Consider the following 16,181-nt stretch of genomic DNA (forward strand, 5'->3'; position numbering starts at 1 on the left):
CCTTTCCTGTGGAGCTGCCATTGTCCTGCACAGGGTGACCAAACTGATGCTGCAGGAGCAGAGAGTGAGAACCAGGGTGGCACAAACACCAAAGCAAAGGGGATGAGAGCACCTCAGTCCTGCTTCCTCCAGCACAATCCATGATCTGTTGTTAAATGTAGGGATCCTAGGGGAAAACCGGTGCTGGAGGAGGAAACCCCAGTGTGAGAGAGCTTCCAGTAACGGGGAATGCAGAGCAGGATCAGCCTTTCCTTGCTGGGTGCTGTTCTGCTGCTTTCCTTCACTCATTACGTGACCTCAATGAAAGTTTGCAGGGCAAAACACTTCGATGTTGATCAGATTTTCAGCCTAAGCATCCTGGTCGTGGATCTGCTGCCCCTTGATACTGGGCTGCTGTGGTTAATTGCACAAAATTAAAATTCAGTGGCTCAAATTGCCGTGTTTTGTTCCTATGTAACAGTCTGTCTCACACTTAGTTATTCATGGGTTTTCTCCCCCCAGCCATACAAATTAGAAAGTCACTGGGATCTTGATAAACAAACTGCTGACAATTTAGTCTGGGCAGAGGGAGAAAAGCAGCAATAAACTGAGGTGAGAACTGTCTCATTTAATGTCTTTTAGCCAGTAATTGCCAGGACACAGTATGTCTGCATGGATTTCCTAAGTCTGAGGTGATGTTACCCATTCAAATGGGTGGATCCTGATTTAGCCAAATAATAATTTGCAAGATCTTTAGACAGATGTGGGCAGGGTGGACAATCTCAGGCTCCCTTTGTAGCCTGGGAAGCAGAGATCAGTTCTGAGGGTCGGGATGGCACTGAACCCATCTGGACCCTGATTTCAGTGGATGGCCTGGACATTACTGTATTAAAAATACAAATACATAAAGTTAGGCTTAATATAAGAGCAGAGAGACAAGGCAGAGGCCAGAGGCAGCTGTCTGCTCCTCAGAGCCCCTCTCCTGGGTGCGAGTGTTTCTGATTACAGCTGTGCACTGTAAATGCCTGCTCCATGTCTGGGGATAATCCATTCAGAGCAATTACAAGGCATCCGTCACCAGCAGGACCCGAGCCACAGGCTGCTTATCTGGGAAAATTGATGGAAGGGAAGGAGGGAGCGAGGGGAGGAAATCAATGCCTTCCCCAGTGTTATCTGCCAAATTGAATTAAGCAGCACGGGATCCCTGCACGGGAGCTGCGTGTGCTGTGCTCAGAGCTGGGCAGGGCTGGTGCAGCTGCCCTGGGCTGCTGCTCCCTGGCAACTTCTGGGCATCCAGCAGCAGCAGCAGGGCTTGGGTGGGCACAGGGAGCTCAGAACTTGCCATGCAGAACCTCCAAGCCCACAGCAGCAGGTCCAGCTGGGAGCCTCGTGTCTGTTCACAGTCCTGATGTACAATCCCAATCCCATCCTGTGTTCTTTTTTTGGTGGAGCCAAAGTCCCATCCCAGATTTTCCATGCAGAGCGTTGGAGGGAAAGCAGCAGGGCTGACATCAGCAAAGATGCAGTAATTGCAGGCCTAGGAAACCTCTATTGCTGAAAAATGCTGTGTGTGTTGAATCCTTTGGCACTGCAGTGTAATCCTGAGCTGGGAGCTGCTGCCAGGCAGAGGGGCTGGAATGTGGGGCAGAGGGTTTGTGGGGGAGTTGAACACGCCAGGAAATGGAACATGGAAGGTTTGGTGCCCTGCCTTCCTCTGCTGCTCCACTCACCTCGTGGGCTGGAAAGGGAACTGAAGGAAATGGGGCTTCTCTGTGTCTGACTGGTCACTTACTCTGCAAAGCAGTGCTGGAAAGGCAGGAGCTGGATTCAGTCACTCTGCCCTGCAGCTGGCACTGCCACGGAGGGGTTTGGGGGGGACCATGAGCAGCAGGAGTGGGGCTGCAGGGAGGCCCAGCAGGGACTGCACAGGGGATGCTGCCCAGGGGATGCTGCACTGGGGATGCTGCACTGGGGATGCTGCACTGGGAATGCTGCACTGGGGATGCTGCACTGGGAATGCTGCACTGGGGATGCTGCACTGGGGATGCTGCACAGGGGATGCTGCACAGGGGATGCTGCACTGGGGATGCTGCACTGGGGATGCTGCACTGGGGATGCTGCACAGGGAATCCATCTGAGCTGTCACTCGTGGGCTGTGTTCATGAGCTGTTCATGCTCTGTTCATGCACCTGTTTCATCCTTGGTCACATAAAGGGAAGGGTTTCATGACCTTTTTTGACAACCAGACAATAAAGGAATTTCTTGTTCCAGGGCTGGAACTGAGCACACGGAACAACCCAAAACATTGTATTATAAACAGGGTTTATAAAGGGCTCTTTGTAAACTTCCTTCCCAAAACCATGGTCACTCATGGTGTTTATGGTCCTTACGGTGTTTACAGAAGCGAGATTTTGGAGCAAATTTGACCTTTGAAGCAGTGAAACCTCATTTGCTTTTGACCTGTGCAGGTGTCCTCTTGTTCCTTGGAGTCTTCCTCAACTGCATGGGTATGGGAGGTGGAAGAGCAGGGGTGGAAGGGCCAGAGGGCTGGGATGGCTGGGCCAGGGTGGCTCTGAGTGAGGGTGTAATTCTCAGGGTTCCAGGTTGAGGAGCTGACTCAACAGGAACAAATACAAAGGTAAATCCAAAAGGATGAGCCAGAAACCCCACGGATGCTGTGCACAACAATTGGGCTCAACCAGTGCCAGCCCAGAGAGATGTGGAAACTTTTTTCCCTCCCAAATAAAAGTGTGTGGGAATTTGCATTGCAGTCAGGTAATACTTAAAGTGCACATAAGCCATCTCATAAAAATTCCAGTGCTGTGTACGTCACACAGCTGGGTTCTATTAGAGCTGTGCTCTTCTCCTGACAGTGCCTTGGAGCTCAGATCTCCATTAACTCTGCCATTCCTGGGCTTCTGCTGCTTCCCAGATTGCTGTCATTTCCCCCCAGTGTTGGATCCCTTCCCTGCAGGATGTGTTTCTGTAATGTCTTTTCAGCAAATGAAGGTGGGAGCACCTAAAAGCTCTGGTTTGGATCCCTTGAGCAGTAACAAGGAATTTCCTCCTTTCTCCCCAAAATCCCTCAGGCCTCTCCCTGCTCTGTGTGTGTTGAGTTTCCCTGTGCTCCACCTGCCAGGCTGGGATCAGGGGCTGCTCCCAGGACATTGGGAAGCACTGAGGAGCTCTGTTCATCCCCATCTGGGGGATTTTGTGGCCCTTTCTTTCAGCTGTGCCCCACACAAGGTTTGGATTTGCCACCGTGTTTGGGTTTTTAGTGGTGTTCTCTGATGGCTGGGTAACACAAGCTCTTGAGTAAATCATGAAAAGTTTTTACTCCAGGCCTCAGGAAATTGGATTTTTATTTCTATTTCTATTTATTTCAGCTACTTTGAGCTTGAGTCAGTTCAGCTCACTTGGTTATTGGGCAGGTTCAGGTCTCATTCCTAGTAACTGAAGTTATTTTGTCAGCAGAACCAGGAATTTCAAACCCAGTTATTTACCCCTTACCCAGAAACACAGGACAGCTGGACTGGGCTTTACCAATCTGTGTTGTTGCACTCAGAGCTCCTTGGAGAGAGAAAATAGAATTTTTCACCTCTGGTACCAAGCCTTATCAAGCCAAATCTGGTTTGCTCTTTAGTTTGGAACAGGAATTCCCTGACAAGTCTCTCTGAGAAGGAGCAGCAGGAGGAATGTTACCTGAACTTTTCATTTCAGGACCCCGAGTGCCAGCAGGGCCGTGCAGGTGCAAGGGCAGGGATGTGGGTGGGATATGGGGCACAGGATCCCTCCCCAAGGATGTGGAGCTGCTTTAGGACACAAACCAAGCCCTTGGAAAGCTGGGTGAGTCTCAAATAAGAAGAGATTTATTTTTTTAAGCTCTTTGCTCATTCTCCAGCTTTTCCACTGCTTTACAAAGGCATTTCAGAAATGTCCCAGAGCTGTGGAAATTCTGCAGCCACTTCTCAGAAAACCATGAGAGAATTATTCTGACATATGTTTCCATCTCCTGCTTTTTGCATTTTCCCCTCTTGTGTTTCTTTTTCTTTGACCTAGAACAAACTTCTCCATGCTTACAATTCTCACTATTCCAAAGAAATTTCAGTGTTAGATTTTCCCCACGCAGTGGAATGCTGGGATCCCAGTTGAATTCCAGTCTCCTTCCAGCAGTGTCCACGCTTAAAAGTTTTTATTATTTATTTATTATTTAAATGATTATATATTATTATTTATTAGCAGTGATTTGTGCTAAATGATGCCTCAGGGAGGGTCCTTTTCCTGGGCCCTCAGGAAATCAGGGACCAGGTGCTGTGGGATCATCATGAAAGGGGGAGCAGCACCTCAGCAAAGCACAGAGAACTCCAAAAACATCCCAGAGCTCTTTATTTTTTTCTGGACAAACAATTTTATTTTCGGTAATGCGTCTATACACTGTACATTCAGTCACTGTGGTATATAAGCATAGCTATTTTCATACATAATCTCATAAAGTCCTTTATTTTACAATATTATCTGCATCAGGGGGAGGGGATGTGGAAAAGGGGGTGGAAAAGGACTATCAAGGTACACAGCGAAATAGATAAATATGCCAAGCTTTTTTCTTATTTTTTTTTTAAATCAGGCATTTATAAACAAGAAAGCATACATTACTTACATAAAAATAGTTCTAGAATAGTAGAGTAAGTCATAATATTGTCATTAGCAGCAGCATAGGAGAGACCAGGATAACAAAAATGTGCTGAAATGCTATTGGCTATTATAAATGTAAAGATTTATTTTTCTTCAATTGAAAAAATGTCATTTCTGTGAGTTCTTTCAATTAAAAAAAAAAAAAAACAAAAAAAAAACCAAAACAACAACCAAGCCAACAAAAAAACTTCTCTCTAAAACACATGGACTGCTGAGAGGGCAGAATGGAACAAAAACCAACCTTTTGGTAATAAAATACTTTACAGTGAAAATAAGGACAAATAAAATGCAAATGATGGAGAAAAGGTTATAACCCACATTGAAAACTTGCAAAAAGATTTTGTTTTGTTTTTTTCCTAACAGACAGCAAAGGTTCTTCTCAGTTAAAAACACAACTCATAAAACAAGACAACTACCAGGTAAGAAAGAGTTTTGAAAAAGTAAACACCATATACACTTATAATACAACAGTGTAAAATGAAAAAAAGTATTTACATGTTGAATTTACTTTTAATGTTTTTTTTACATTGGCTAGTTCTGTTTGAAAAGCAGAATATTATGTATAGAGTTAGCTGCTCCATAGATATGAATGTTATTGCTGTTGGTTTTTTTTTTTCCCTTCGTTAAGTCTTCGTTCAGTAATAGAAACAAGGAGTAATTAAACTGAATATACAAGTAGTAATATATTTGTAGGTACAGGGAGAGTCAACAGCCTGTATGAAACACCTCTTCTCCCTTGGAACTTCTTAAAGGAAACTAAAGCACAGAAGATGGGGATGGAGGGGCAGCCCCTGTCCCTGGGAATGGAAGGAAGGGAGGGAGGGAGGAGGGAATTCCACGGGCCGGGCTCTCACAGCTTTACTGAGGTGTTGCAGGCACAGGAATGACCCCAGAGCTCCGAGCACCTTCACACGGCTGGTGGGGGCTGCTCTGCAGAGCCCCCCGGTGAGAATCGGCCCCTGGGGCTGGGACAGACGCTGCTGATGGCTCTGGATTCCAACTCAGCCCCACACTCTGCAGGAACAACTCCCTGCCCTGCAGAGTCAACTCTGATTGTTAAACATGGCCAGGAAATGCCCCGTGCTTAAAGCCAGCCCCAACCCTGCCAGCCCTCCCGGGCAGTGGCTGCTGCTGGAGAATGTTTGTTCCTGCTCTTCTTGCACCGTATTTCTCTTCATGATTTTAAATGTTAATTGATAGAAATGGCTTTTCACTCCCAAGGGACAAATCCTAGGGAGTTTGGGGTGAGTTCACTGCAGGTATGGCCCTGCATGGAGTGCTGGGAGTGGGGCAGAGAGGAAAGCCCCAGCTGGAATTCTGCTCTGGAGGCTCTGTGCTGCCCTGGGGCCCTTTACCTGTGCAGCACAGGTGAGGCTGCTCGGTGCTGATTGAATATTTCACTGTTCTGCTTCTTTCTGCAATTTCCTTCCTTCAGGAGCGTGGGAGCCTCACACCCAGTGAGTGACTGCATTTCCCTGGGCACAGAGAGAAAACTCACGTTGTGCTCGGGTGAGTGGCTTTTCCTGGCAGACAACAGCTGGACATGGACATGTTGCTATTTTTTGGGGGGTTATAAAGGGAGAGAAACCATTACAGAACAGGGGGAAAAACCCAAATAAGCAAAATTTCCAAAGCCAGGCTTCCATGAGCCGCCACAGGAGCGGGGTCTGTTCTCTGTGTGGTTCCCAACACGGCAGTAAAGCAGAGCACAAGGGACTTGAAATGCACAAAAATGATCAGCTACAGCTACACTTGTTTAGTTTCCCTTGAAGAAATAAGTGGATAATACAGATCTGGAAATCATAAGGCTGAGAACATTTTTCTGCATACTGCATAACAAAAGAACCCCTTTACATAAGACAGTAATAATGCCCATTAATGACTATATGGCAGAGTTTAATCCATGCATATGATTTAATAATCGCAGAAAAAAAACATACAAAGAAAATAAAACCCCACATTAAAAAAAAAACAAAAACAAAAACAAAACCTGCTCAAGCATAATCAAAATTCCTTTTGCATTGCACTTTAGAAGGAGAGCTGCACCTAGAGCCAGTCTCCAGTATCCCAAACACACAAGGGCCAACCCCTGTATCCACAGACAGGTTCAGGTCATTGACTTGGTGTGACTGTTTCTTGCTCCCAACAGTTTTACATTGTCCCAGTAATTCCACTCCTTTCATATTTCTTCTTTTTTGTACCTAAAACATATATATGAACTTCTTTGTTAATGCTCACAGTTACTATAATGGTTACTATAATGGTTTCAAGCAAACAGCTCTTGTTTAAAAAAAAAAAAAACCTCTCTAATGTACTGTAAGTAAATACCATAATTTTAGGATTGGAAGCCGCTTTCTGTCTACTGGGAAATAATTTTGAAGCTTACATAGTTTGCATTAATGTCCAAAAGCAAATAAAGATTACTGGAAATATGTTTCTTCTTTTAGAATAACTCTGGGTATGATGATGCATAGGGGGTTCTCTTTTTTTCCTTTTTTTTTTTTATTTTATTATTATTATTATTCTTTAAGGTAAAAAAAGTGTCAGCATCACCTAGAAAGATGCTGAGAGGAAAAATGAGCTGGAAGGCACATCTGCAGCCCCAGATCACATTTTCACTTGCTTGAGCGTGTCAGAGGTGAGTGTTTATGGGTGAAAATTCATTTTCTCCTGATCAGTAAAGCACCAGCTTTATTTGTTAAGCACTTTTGGGAGCATCTCTGCTGCTCCCCAGCTTGGGTCACACACAGCCACAAAACCAGGTTCTAACTGAACCAGCAGCACAGGGGGAATTCCTGCTCTGGGGACTCTGGACCTGCTGGATCCTCCTTTGCTTACACGGATGCTGACGGGAGCTGTCAGTGGTGGCAGATTGGGTTCATGGGTTGCACAGCTGTTAGGGCAGAATCTCAAATGCTTGACATGTACATCTTAGGAACAGGGAATAAAATGCAGAGTAAGATTCTGACAAAGTGCAGGTTTAAAAAAAAATATATATCTAAAAAACCTCAGCACCACCCCCAAGGCAGTGATGGTTTGCTGCATTGTATCCCGGGGCCGCGGCTTGGATCCCAAAATTAAAGTAATTTCTCTTTTTAAAAACAAAAAAAAGTCTTTAAAAAAAGATGTAGGCTTATTCACAGCAGCAAAAATGTTGGTTTTCTGTTCTGTAGTATCCGACACTGCAACGTTGGACTCTCCTTGGGCACAGAAATCCTGACTGACAGTTCGGAATGGAAGCAGGGAAATACTGAATTCATGGTAAGATGGTGCAACAAGATGAGTTTTCCAGAAAACTGAAAGCTGAAGATTTCAGAATGACTTCAACACACAGATGTCTCTGCTTTGTTCCTCTACCAACTGATCATCCATTTCCTTCCTTTCTTCTTTCTCTCTTTCTTTTCCCAAGGCTGACGTGCTCCTGGGTGAAGTCTCTGAACACAGGGGGGTCTGTGGGGCTGGGCTGGGGCTCTCAACCCAACCCCTTCTGCTCCCCTCATCCCCTGCACACTCCTGCAGCTTCCCTTCTTCCTGTGTCCAGGGCAGGAAATGGACATAATTCATTCTAAGGAAAAAAATCAACTTGGAAAAGCACTCTGAACTTCTCCTACACCCACGTGACGGGATGGAACCGCGATGGCTTCTGAGATGGCTGGAAAACTGCTCCTGACATGGATGGCATCATCACCAAGAGGGGCTTCTGCACAAAGAATCCCAAAGCCTATAAAGTCATTAAAAATTGTGCATCGAAGGTTTTTTATTTTTTGTCTTTTTTTTTTGTTTTGCTTTTAAAGGTTCATTATAAAAATCTCGTTAATTTTTTTTTTTTTAATACCAAGTCTGTGTAATGAATTCTTTTAAATAGCTTATAAGAAAAGTCGGTTTGTTTTTAAATTCCAAAATGTTCCAACAGGCAGGAGAACACAAAGCCACTGCCGTGCTCACCTTGGACTCCGGGTTCAGCTGGACCACACTGCTTTGCTTAGAGTTTGCCAGTAGAAAATTTGCTGTGGACTTAAAAGTATTTTGTTTACAAACACTTTGTGTTTTCTAGGCACAGTAAGATGTTGTGCTATATGGATTGGGAAAAAAAGAGGCGGAATTCAGTGCTTCTGTTCTAGAGAGTAACAACATTTGCCTTCCAGCTACTGAGAATCCATATTCCTAAAGTGTGTGCCAGGACACCACTACTCACACGTGCACTCCCAGTCCCACTCTCTCCCTCCCTGTGCTGGGGATGAGGGGTCAGTTCTCCATGGGGCTCGAGGTGCTCTCACTGCTGGGCTGGCTGCTGGCTTTAGGCCACAGCTGTTCCTGAAGTTCCTTGACCACCTTCTCCAGGTGCTCCCGGGCCTCGCGCTCGTGCAGGAGGTCGGCGCGGAGCTGCTCCCGGTCGGCCTCGGCGTGCTGCAGCTTCACCTGCAGGTCCTCAATCTGCGGGACAGACACACAGACAGGGCTGTGGGACACAGAGACCTCCCCCAGACCTTGCACAGGGCCAGGGGAGCACCACAATGTCTACTCCAGGCACAGGATTATCAAGCTTGAGGAAGGAATTCCCTGTTCCTTTTTTCCATACACTGCTGCAGTACAGTGCCTGCTTAGCTTTGAAACCTAAACATTCCCAGTGACTCCAGCTCCAGAAAGGAAGGTTAAGAAACAGTTCAAGAATTCCTTAATGCCACAGAATCTGGTCACTGCTTCAAGCATGGCTGTTATTTCTTTAGGCAGTGACAGCAGCTCAGCAAAGCAAACCCCAGGTGTTGGCACAGGGGATTCACTTTCAGCTCTTTTACAACGATTGTTAATGGAAGTGACCAGAAAGGGCCTTGGCTGCTGATGGGTCAGGCCTTCCCAGCTATGGATAAAAGCCCTGCAGTGTCCCCACTCTGCTCCCAGCAGGACCTGACCTGCTCCCTGACCTCCCTGTTTGGTACTTTCTGACAGAAAAGGCAGAGAAAACCCCCAGGACCGGAAGGTGCAAATACCAGAAACAGCACCCAGCATGAAAGGAAATGTCAGCAGTCAGCAAAGACTGCCACTTAACAAGGAAGGGAAACCTCCAATATTTTGGGCTAAAATGCAGGTAAAGCTCCCCCATCCATGTTTGGATTTCAGTATCAAGGTAAGAAAAAGGAAGGCATAAACCACAGCTCCTCAATGGGCATTAAGCATTTAATACTTTAAGCCTACACAGAGGCATTTCCACCCTGACTCTTTTGTCTTCTCCCACCCTGGCCTGATGCTGTTTCTGTCAGACTGAGCCTGTCTAGAGAACTGCGGTTTCCTCAAAAATAATACGTGACCAACTTCCTCTTGCACCCCAAGCTGTAGCTACAAGGGTGTATAAAGCTTTATTTTAAAACTTCTCAAGACTTAAGTTACAATGACATCTTATAAAATTCAGTCCTGGGAGTGAGTTACTCACAGGAGTTTTGTTACCAGCTGTGCCAGCCACAGAACAGAAGCTGCCAGGTGCCCTTTGCCCAGGGACCGCTCTGGGGGCTCAGGGGTGGCTGTGACAGGGGGCTGCTGCAGGGGACACTGCCAACCTGCCAGGCCTGGCCTCAGAAAAGAGGAATAATTGGAATAATTGGCTACTTGAGTTCTTTTTGAGGGGATTATTAGCCTTTAAACTTAAAGGAGGGAATGCATTAAGAGACTGAGAATGCCCAGGGTCACAGAGTCACCCCCAGGACACCCCTGAGCCCCCAAGCCCAGCCCAGGCCGTGTTCAGCTGCCCTGGTGCTGCTCCCCAGGGCCCTGGGGGAACGCCCAGCGCAGCAGCCCCAGGGAGGCTCTGTTTAGTCTGGACACCCCTTATCAGTGAGACATCCTGTGATGCTGAGAGGAAGCCCCACATCATTTCCTGCTCCTGGCCAGACGTGTCTCAGCAGGAGCAGGCGGCCACTCCCCTTCCCCTTATCAGAGCCCTGGAGATTGCGAGCTTGGCTTCTGCTCTTCCCCTCCCTTAAAGCCACCACGCCAGGGACCTGCAGCTCCTCCCTCCAGGAGCACCTGGGTCTCACCACAGGCTGCTCCTGCACTCCTGGAATTCCCTCTGCCACGAGCTTCTCAGGGCTGTGGTAAACTATGTAAAGTATTTGAAGTACATATAAATGCACACAAATTAGAGTTTGTTAGAAGCTTTTGAGGGCTATGTTTGAGGGAGCTAAAGGGGGGGCACCTCTGTGGCAGGTGCATGGGATGGGTTTAAATTCAGGCCCCATTTTCTGCCCTCCTGCCCTCTGTCGATGCCTGTCCCAGCTCAGAGCAGGGCTGGGAGCAGCGCCTGGCAGGGGGCAGCAGGAGGGAGCTGAGGAGCTGCTCCAGCCCCGCAGGGCCTCACCTGTGCTGAGTACTTGGCCCGGAGCCTGCCGGCCTCGCAGCCCTTGTCACACACGCGGATCTGCCGCGCCTGCTCCAGCTCCCGCTTCAGCCGGATCCGAGACTCGTTCGCCTCCTTCATCTTCTTCTCGTTCTCGGCCCGCAGGCGCTCGATCTCCTTCCGCAGGTTGCGCTTGGCCTCCGTCGCTTCCCTCAGCTTCTCCTTCTTGGCCACTCTCAGGAACTCCAGCTCCTGGACACAGAGGCAGGTGAGGAGTGAGCGCGAGGGAAGCCATCCAAACCACATTCCCACCTCCTGCTGGTGGTGACCGAGGCAGCCCACGGCCAAACCCCGCTCTGAACTCTGCACGAGCCCTTCTCCTTTAAATCCCGTGGAGTTCCTGCACTCCAGCTACCCCGAAGCCCAGGATAACAAAAACCTCAGCGCTACAGCCCCATTTTGCTTTGTCAAGCAGAATAGCTGCGACCATCTGGGCCTGAATAAAGATGAACTGCAGTTGGAGAGAGCTCCAGCACCAGCTCCACGTTCCAAACCACCCGACTGCAGTGCCTGGGCTGGAGCTGAAGGCTCTGAAGATGCACAACGTGCAAAGTGCAGTTCTGAGCGTCCTTTGTGTACAGCAGAGCTCAACAGGACACCAGAAATCAGCTCCATTTTATCAAGCCCCCACCCAAAATCCACTCAAGGCAAGGACAGAACACAAACTGTGTCTTTCCTAGCTCTGGGGTGCTGTAGGTGACTGGGGTGAGCCCCAAGACTCCTGACAACCAGCTCATGGACTGCTCTGTCACAAGAGCTGGAAAACTCTAGGCTAAAACCTGAAGCTGAATGGAAGCCACATTTTGCTCTGGGAACTGCCACTCCCCCTGTCCAGGCTGGGAGCTGCTGCCTTGGAATCTCAAATCCATGAGGGAACCATTAATTGAAGTGATAATGATAAGGAACCTTCAAGGTACAGAGGAAGAAACCCATAAATTGTTAAAATACTCGTTCAGAGCAAGCACAGAGATGTGGCTCACGCTTCCTAAATGGTTAAATCAGAAACTAAAGATCTATTTTTTCCCCCAGAAGCAGCATTTCCTCCCTGTCCGAGTCAAACCCTCCAGCCCTGGTTGCTGTGAAGTAGCACTGCAGGGTCATGGGAAATTCACTCTTTTGACAATCTCACTTCCCAGCCAGGCTGGAAGTTAGCCTGGCCATGCCTCTGGAAACGCACACACAGCCCCTGGAAATGCACACACAGCCCCTGGAAGTACCCAGAACCTCTGGAAATACACACACAACCTCTAGAAATACACACACAACCTCTAGAAATGCACACACAGCCCCTGGACGTACACACACACACACACACACACACACACACATAATGCATAAATGTTTACTCTTAAATACATAAAATAAAACACAGATTTACTGGAACACAAAGGAATTAAGCAATTTGCTCAGGGTAACTAAAAAAGAGAGCATCACTGGGGTTTTGTGTCTCAAACCAGGCTCTTATTTACTCCATCCCATGGATTCCAGCCCCAGCTTGGGAACAGCTCCACACCAAATATTCAAAGAGGACACACAAATCTTCCACGCTGGCTCCCCCTTCTATTTCCCTGCACTCTTTTTACCCCAGCTCAAATAAAAGCCAGTTCCCCCACCACTGAGCCCTGCAGCCCTGCCTGACCATGGACACACTGATGCATCCAGGAATTCCTTATTTATTCCAGAAAGAAGGAGCTGCTTCCCTGCCTGAAGCTCGGCAGTGTGGCCAGTGGGATGCCTGACAAAGGCCTCAGTTCAGCTGTGGCCGTGTCCCAGGAACACCCTCCCTCACAGAGCCTTTAAACTCCAGCTAAAGCCTCCAGAAATGTTTCCTGTTCAGTGAAATGAAAACAAAATAAACTCTGCTGGACTAGAAGATTTTTTCAGTAATGAAAAGATGTTGATTTTGGTAACCATGGATTTATAACCCAAGGAAAAACAGGTGGCAAGCTTAAAAACATAAGACTGGTTCCTGTGCTTTGGTTTCCCGGCTGGATTTACAAACAGAGCCCCAGGAAAGGCTGTTGCTATTTGGGAAAAATGAGGCAATTCCTTTTCCAGAGCTCCCTGCTGGGCTGTACCTGGCAGGGCAGGGCAGCCTTACCTGGTGCAGGCTGCGCTTGGCCTGCAGGGCAGCGTTCAGCTTCTCCTCCTGCTTCACCCTCATCTTCACCACCTCGTGCAGGAACTTCTCTTTGGCTTCTTTTGTGTCCAGGCCACTGTCCAGGGCCTGCCTGAGGTGCTCCAGCTCAGCCTCCAGCCCGCTGCTGTGGGGGTCAGGGTGTGCAGCCACCTCGTAGGAGCTGTTGACAGGGGCTGGGGGCTGCATCCCAGGGGAGCTCATGTCCTTGGCAGAGCTGGAGGAGGTGAAGGATGGGGAGGAGAGCGAGGATAAGGAGGAGGTGACTGGAAAAAAGAAACATTGAAAATTAATTTTAAAATGTCAATAATTAAGACATAATTATATACAGCTCGTATATGTATTATACAGCTCAAAATGTGCTGAGGCCCTTTTGTACAGAGACACTTGATAATCAATTTTAAATAGGAAAGGAAATTAAAAACCTACTCATTTTATACTTTGATACTTGAAAAATGATGAAAATGCAACCTTGACTTAAGGGACTGAGTTCAATTTGTGTGAACTGTGACTGCACCTCATGTCACAAAGGTACCATGGAGGCACTGGGCTTCCACAATTCCATTTAAACCCCACAGAAACTGCACAGGAACCGCTGCAAAAACCCCAACCCAAACAAAGGCAGCCACAAGTGTCACTTACACTCTTCCCTGGTTTCTACTTCAATCTCTGCCTCTGACTCCTTGTCCTCCTCGGGGGCCGTGGTGGCCGCGGTGGCGGCGGCGGTGGCGGCGGCCTCGGGCACAGCCGAGTGCTCGGGGCCGTGTTTCCTCTTCCTGGGCTGCCCTGAGCCCAGGGCCTCGCTGCCCCGGGACACCACCGTGGCACAGGGGGGGTTGCTCACCATCTTCTGCTGGGCTGGAGGGGCCAGGGCCACGTTGGGGGCCACGGCGCTCTCAAAGCTCTTGTAGGAGTAAAAGCTGGTTTGGGGAGGGGCAGAAGGAGGAGAAAATGGTCACAGTCCTGGCTTTGGAGAGCTTCCCACTCCAGAATCACACTGCAAACACCCACAGTGAATCCCACTGATTTCCACCAGCTGAGAACCTGCCCGTGGCACTGTTTAGTGTTTTGCCCTTATTAAACCCAGGGATCCCATCCCAGGAGCACCAAGGAGATGAGACCTCCCAGAGCCTAAAAGGCCTAAAGCTGTTTCCTCTGCTCTTCAAGGCACTGTTGTTTTAACCAACTGCACAGCTGGATTTGTGTCTATCCACAAAAGTTTTGTAAACTCAAACCAGCACTTCCTTAAGGAAAACCATGGAGTGGAAAAGCATCTCCTTGTGCCTCTGTGATTCTGACACACACCTGAGTGTCCATGTGTAAAACCACAACCAACAGACCTTTGGTTAAACCTTGGTGTTAAAAGGGAGCATTAACATGACATCAAATACATGGAATTATGCAAATGTAGAGCAAAGATTTTGTAACTTCAATTTAGCACCTATAACATGATGTGGTATCAGTTAAGATTTCTCCTGGAGCTGTTGTAGGTGGACAAGGACACTTACACCACTTCTCTCCCTACCTAGTTTAAAAATCAGAATATGCTGATAGACATTTTCCCTTCTATTTTCCTTTTTTAAAAATCAATCCCCACAGCTTCTAAGAAACTTATTCATAAGGGCAGCACAATATGTTCTCCATAATATTCCCTAAAAACACCTGGTCACTTAAGTCAAACTTTCCAAAGAAATCATCCCCCTCAGGCAGAAACCTGGCTCGGAGCTTTTTCAGACTGCACAGCTCCAGTCTGGCCCAGGGCTGTGGAACTGCCCTGGGACTTTCTGCTCTCAGGGTGACACCGAGGTCCCACCTGCTGTGGGTGACTCACTCGGGGCTGCTCCTCTCCAAGAGCAGAGCCTGGTTGGTGTCTGGGCAGGTCTGACAGGCTGAGGAGCCAGGACCCCCAGAGGCTCTGGGGAATCTCTGCTGCCCCCCGGCCTCCCTGGCACAGTGGCGAGGGGAGAGGATGGAGCTGGGCTGGGCCAGGAGCCTGGCAATGGCTGCACCTCCCTGACCCTGCCAGGACCCCAGGGACCCCATCCTGAACATTGGCTGCACCCCCAGGTGTCCCAGCAGCCTCCACCCTCCCCTTCTATGGCGGGTGCCACCTTTAACCCCTTCACGCACAAACCAGCAGCGCTTCTTGTGTTTCCTTTCTGCAGACAAAACCCTGCAGCTGCAGAGGCTGTGAGCGAGCACGGGGACAAACGCAGGGGCAGCTGCAGCCCCTGTGCCGGGCCTGTGTCCCTACCTGTCCCGGATGAGGGCGGGCAGGTGGCTGGAGAGCTCCTTCTCGCTGGCAGACACCGCGGGGGACCAGGGCCGGAAGGCGGAGAGGCGCTGCCGGGGGTGCACACAGCCGATGCTCTGGGGACACACAGGACACCAGTGACCCCACAACCTCTGAAAGCATCAGTCCCCCCCACAGGGGACCTGGGGCTGCCCAGGGCACCCTCAGTCATCCCCACAGCTGCTCCCCACTGGCCATGACCTCCTTGCTCAGGGGTTCTGCTGGCCCTCGTGGGCTTGGCTGCGGTTTGGAGGGATCACAAAGAACCACAAACAAATCCTGAGCCTTGCAGGATTCCTGTACCTCAAAGGCACAAGGGAATTCCTTACTTCCCTGGCACAATCCAGGTCAATGAGCACTGGAGGGTGACAAGGAATCTGGGGGGACTGTGTAGCTCAATGCTGACTAGGAAAAGGATGGGAATGTTACTAATTTAGAAACCCTGGGCATGTTCTTTCCCTCATTTTCTCCTCTGGTCTCAGTAGAGTGATGCTTTGTGCCAATTTGATCTCTCTTGATTACAAAATATTCAACAATCACCTTATTAGATGAACTGGATAAGGACCGTAACCAACTGGATTGTTTTTCCTTCTCAGAAGAAGCTGGAGATTGGGAAGCAGAGTCATCTATTTTGGGCTTTTTGGAAGCAGGAGGATCTGAAGAGACCTGAAACAAAGACCAAAAAAATCAAA

At 48.4% G+C, this 16,181-nt stretch overlaps 1 protein-coding gene across 2 annotated transcripts in view; it reads right to left on the reverse strand.

Moving 5' to 3' along the window:
* Window positions 1-4,363: 4,363 nt before the first annotated feature.
* SKI (SKI proto-oncogene) overlaps window positions 4,364-16,181 on the reverse strand; it is a 103,329-nt gene continuing 91,511 nt past the window's right edge. For both annotated transcript variants that reach the window (XM_077190112.1, XM_054647977.2), the window contains 6 exons: window positions 16,030-16,155; window positions 15,451-15,566; window positions 13,839-14,116; window positions 13,161-13,462; window positions 11,021-11,251; window positions 4,364-9,105 (listed from right to left, as the gene is read on the reverse strand). In XM_077190112.1, the coding sequence (XP_077046227.1) occupies window positions 8,917-9,105; window positions 11,021-11,251; window positions 13,161-13,462; window positions 13,839-14,116; window positions 15,451-15,566; window positions 16,030-16,155 (1,242 nt within the window). In that variant the 3' untranslated portion in view covers window positions 4,364-8,916. The remainder of the gene's footprint in view (window positions 9,106-11,020; window positions 11,252-13,160; window positions 13,463-13,838; window positions 14,117-15,450; window positions 15,567-16,029; window positions 16,156-16,181) is intronic.

The sequence above is a fragment of the Agelaius phoeniceus genome, chromosome 24 (assembly GCF_051311805.1).
Source record: "Agelaius phoeniceus isolate bAgePho1 chromosome 24, bAgePho1.hap1, whole genome shotgun sequence".
In the NCBI taxonomy this organism is placed as follows: Eukaryota; Metazoa; Chordata; class Aves; order Passeriformes; family Icteridae; genus Agelaius; species Agelaius phoeniceus.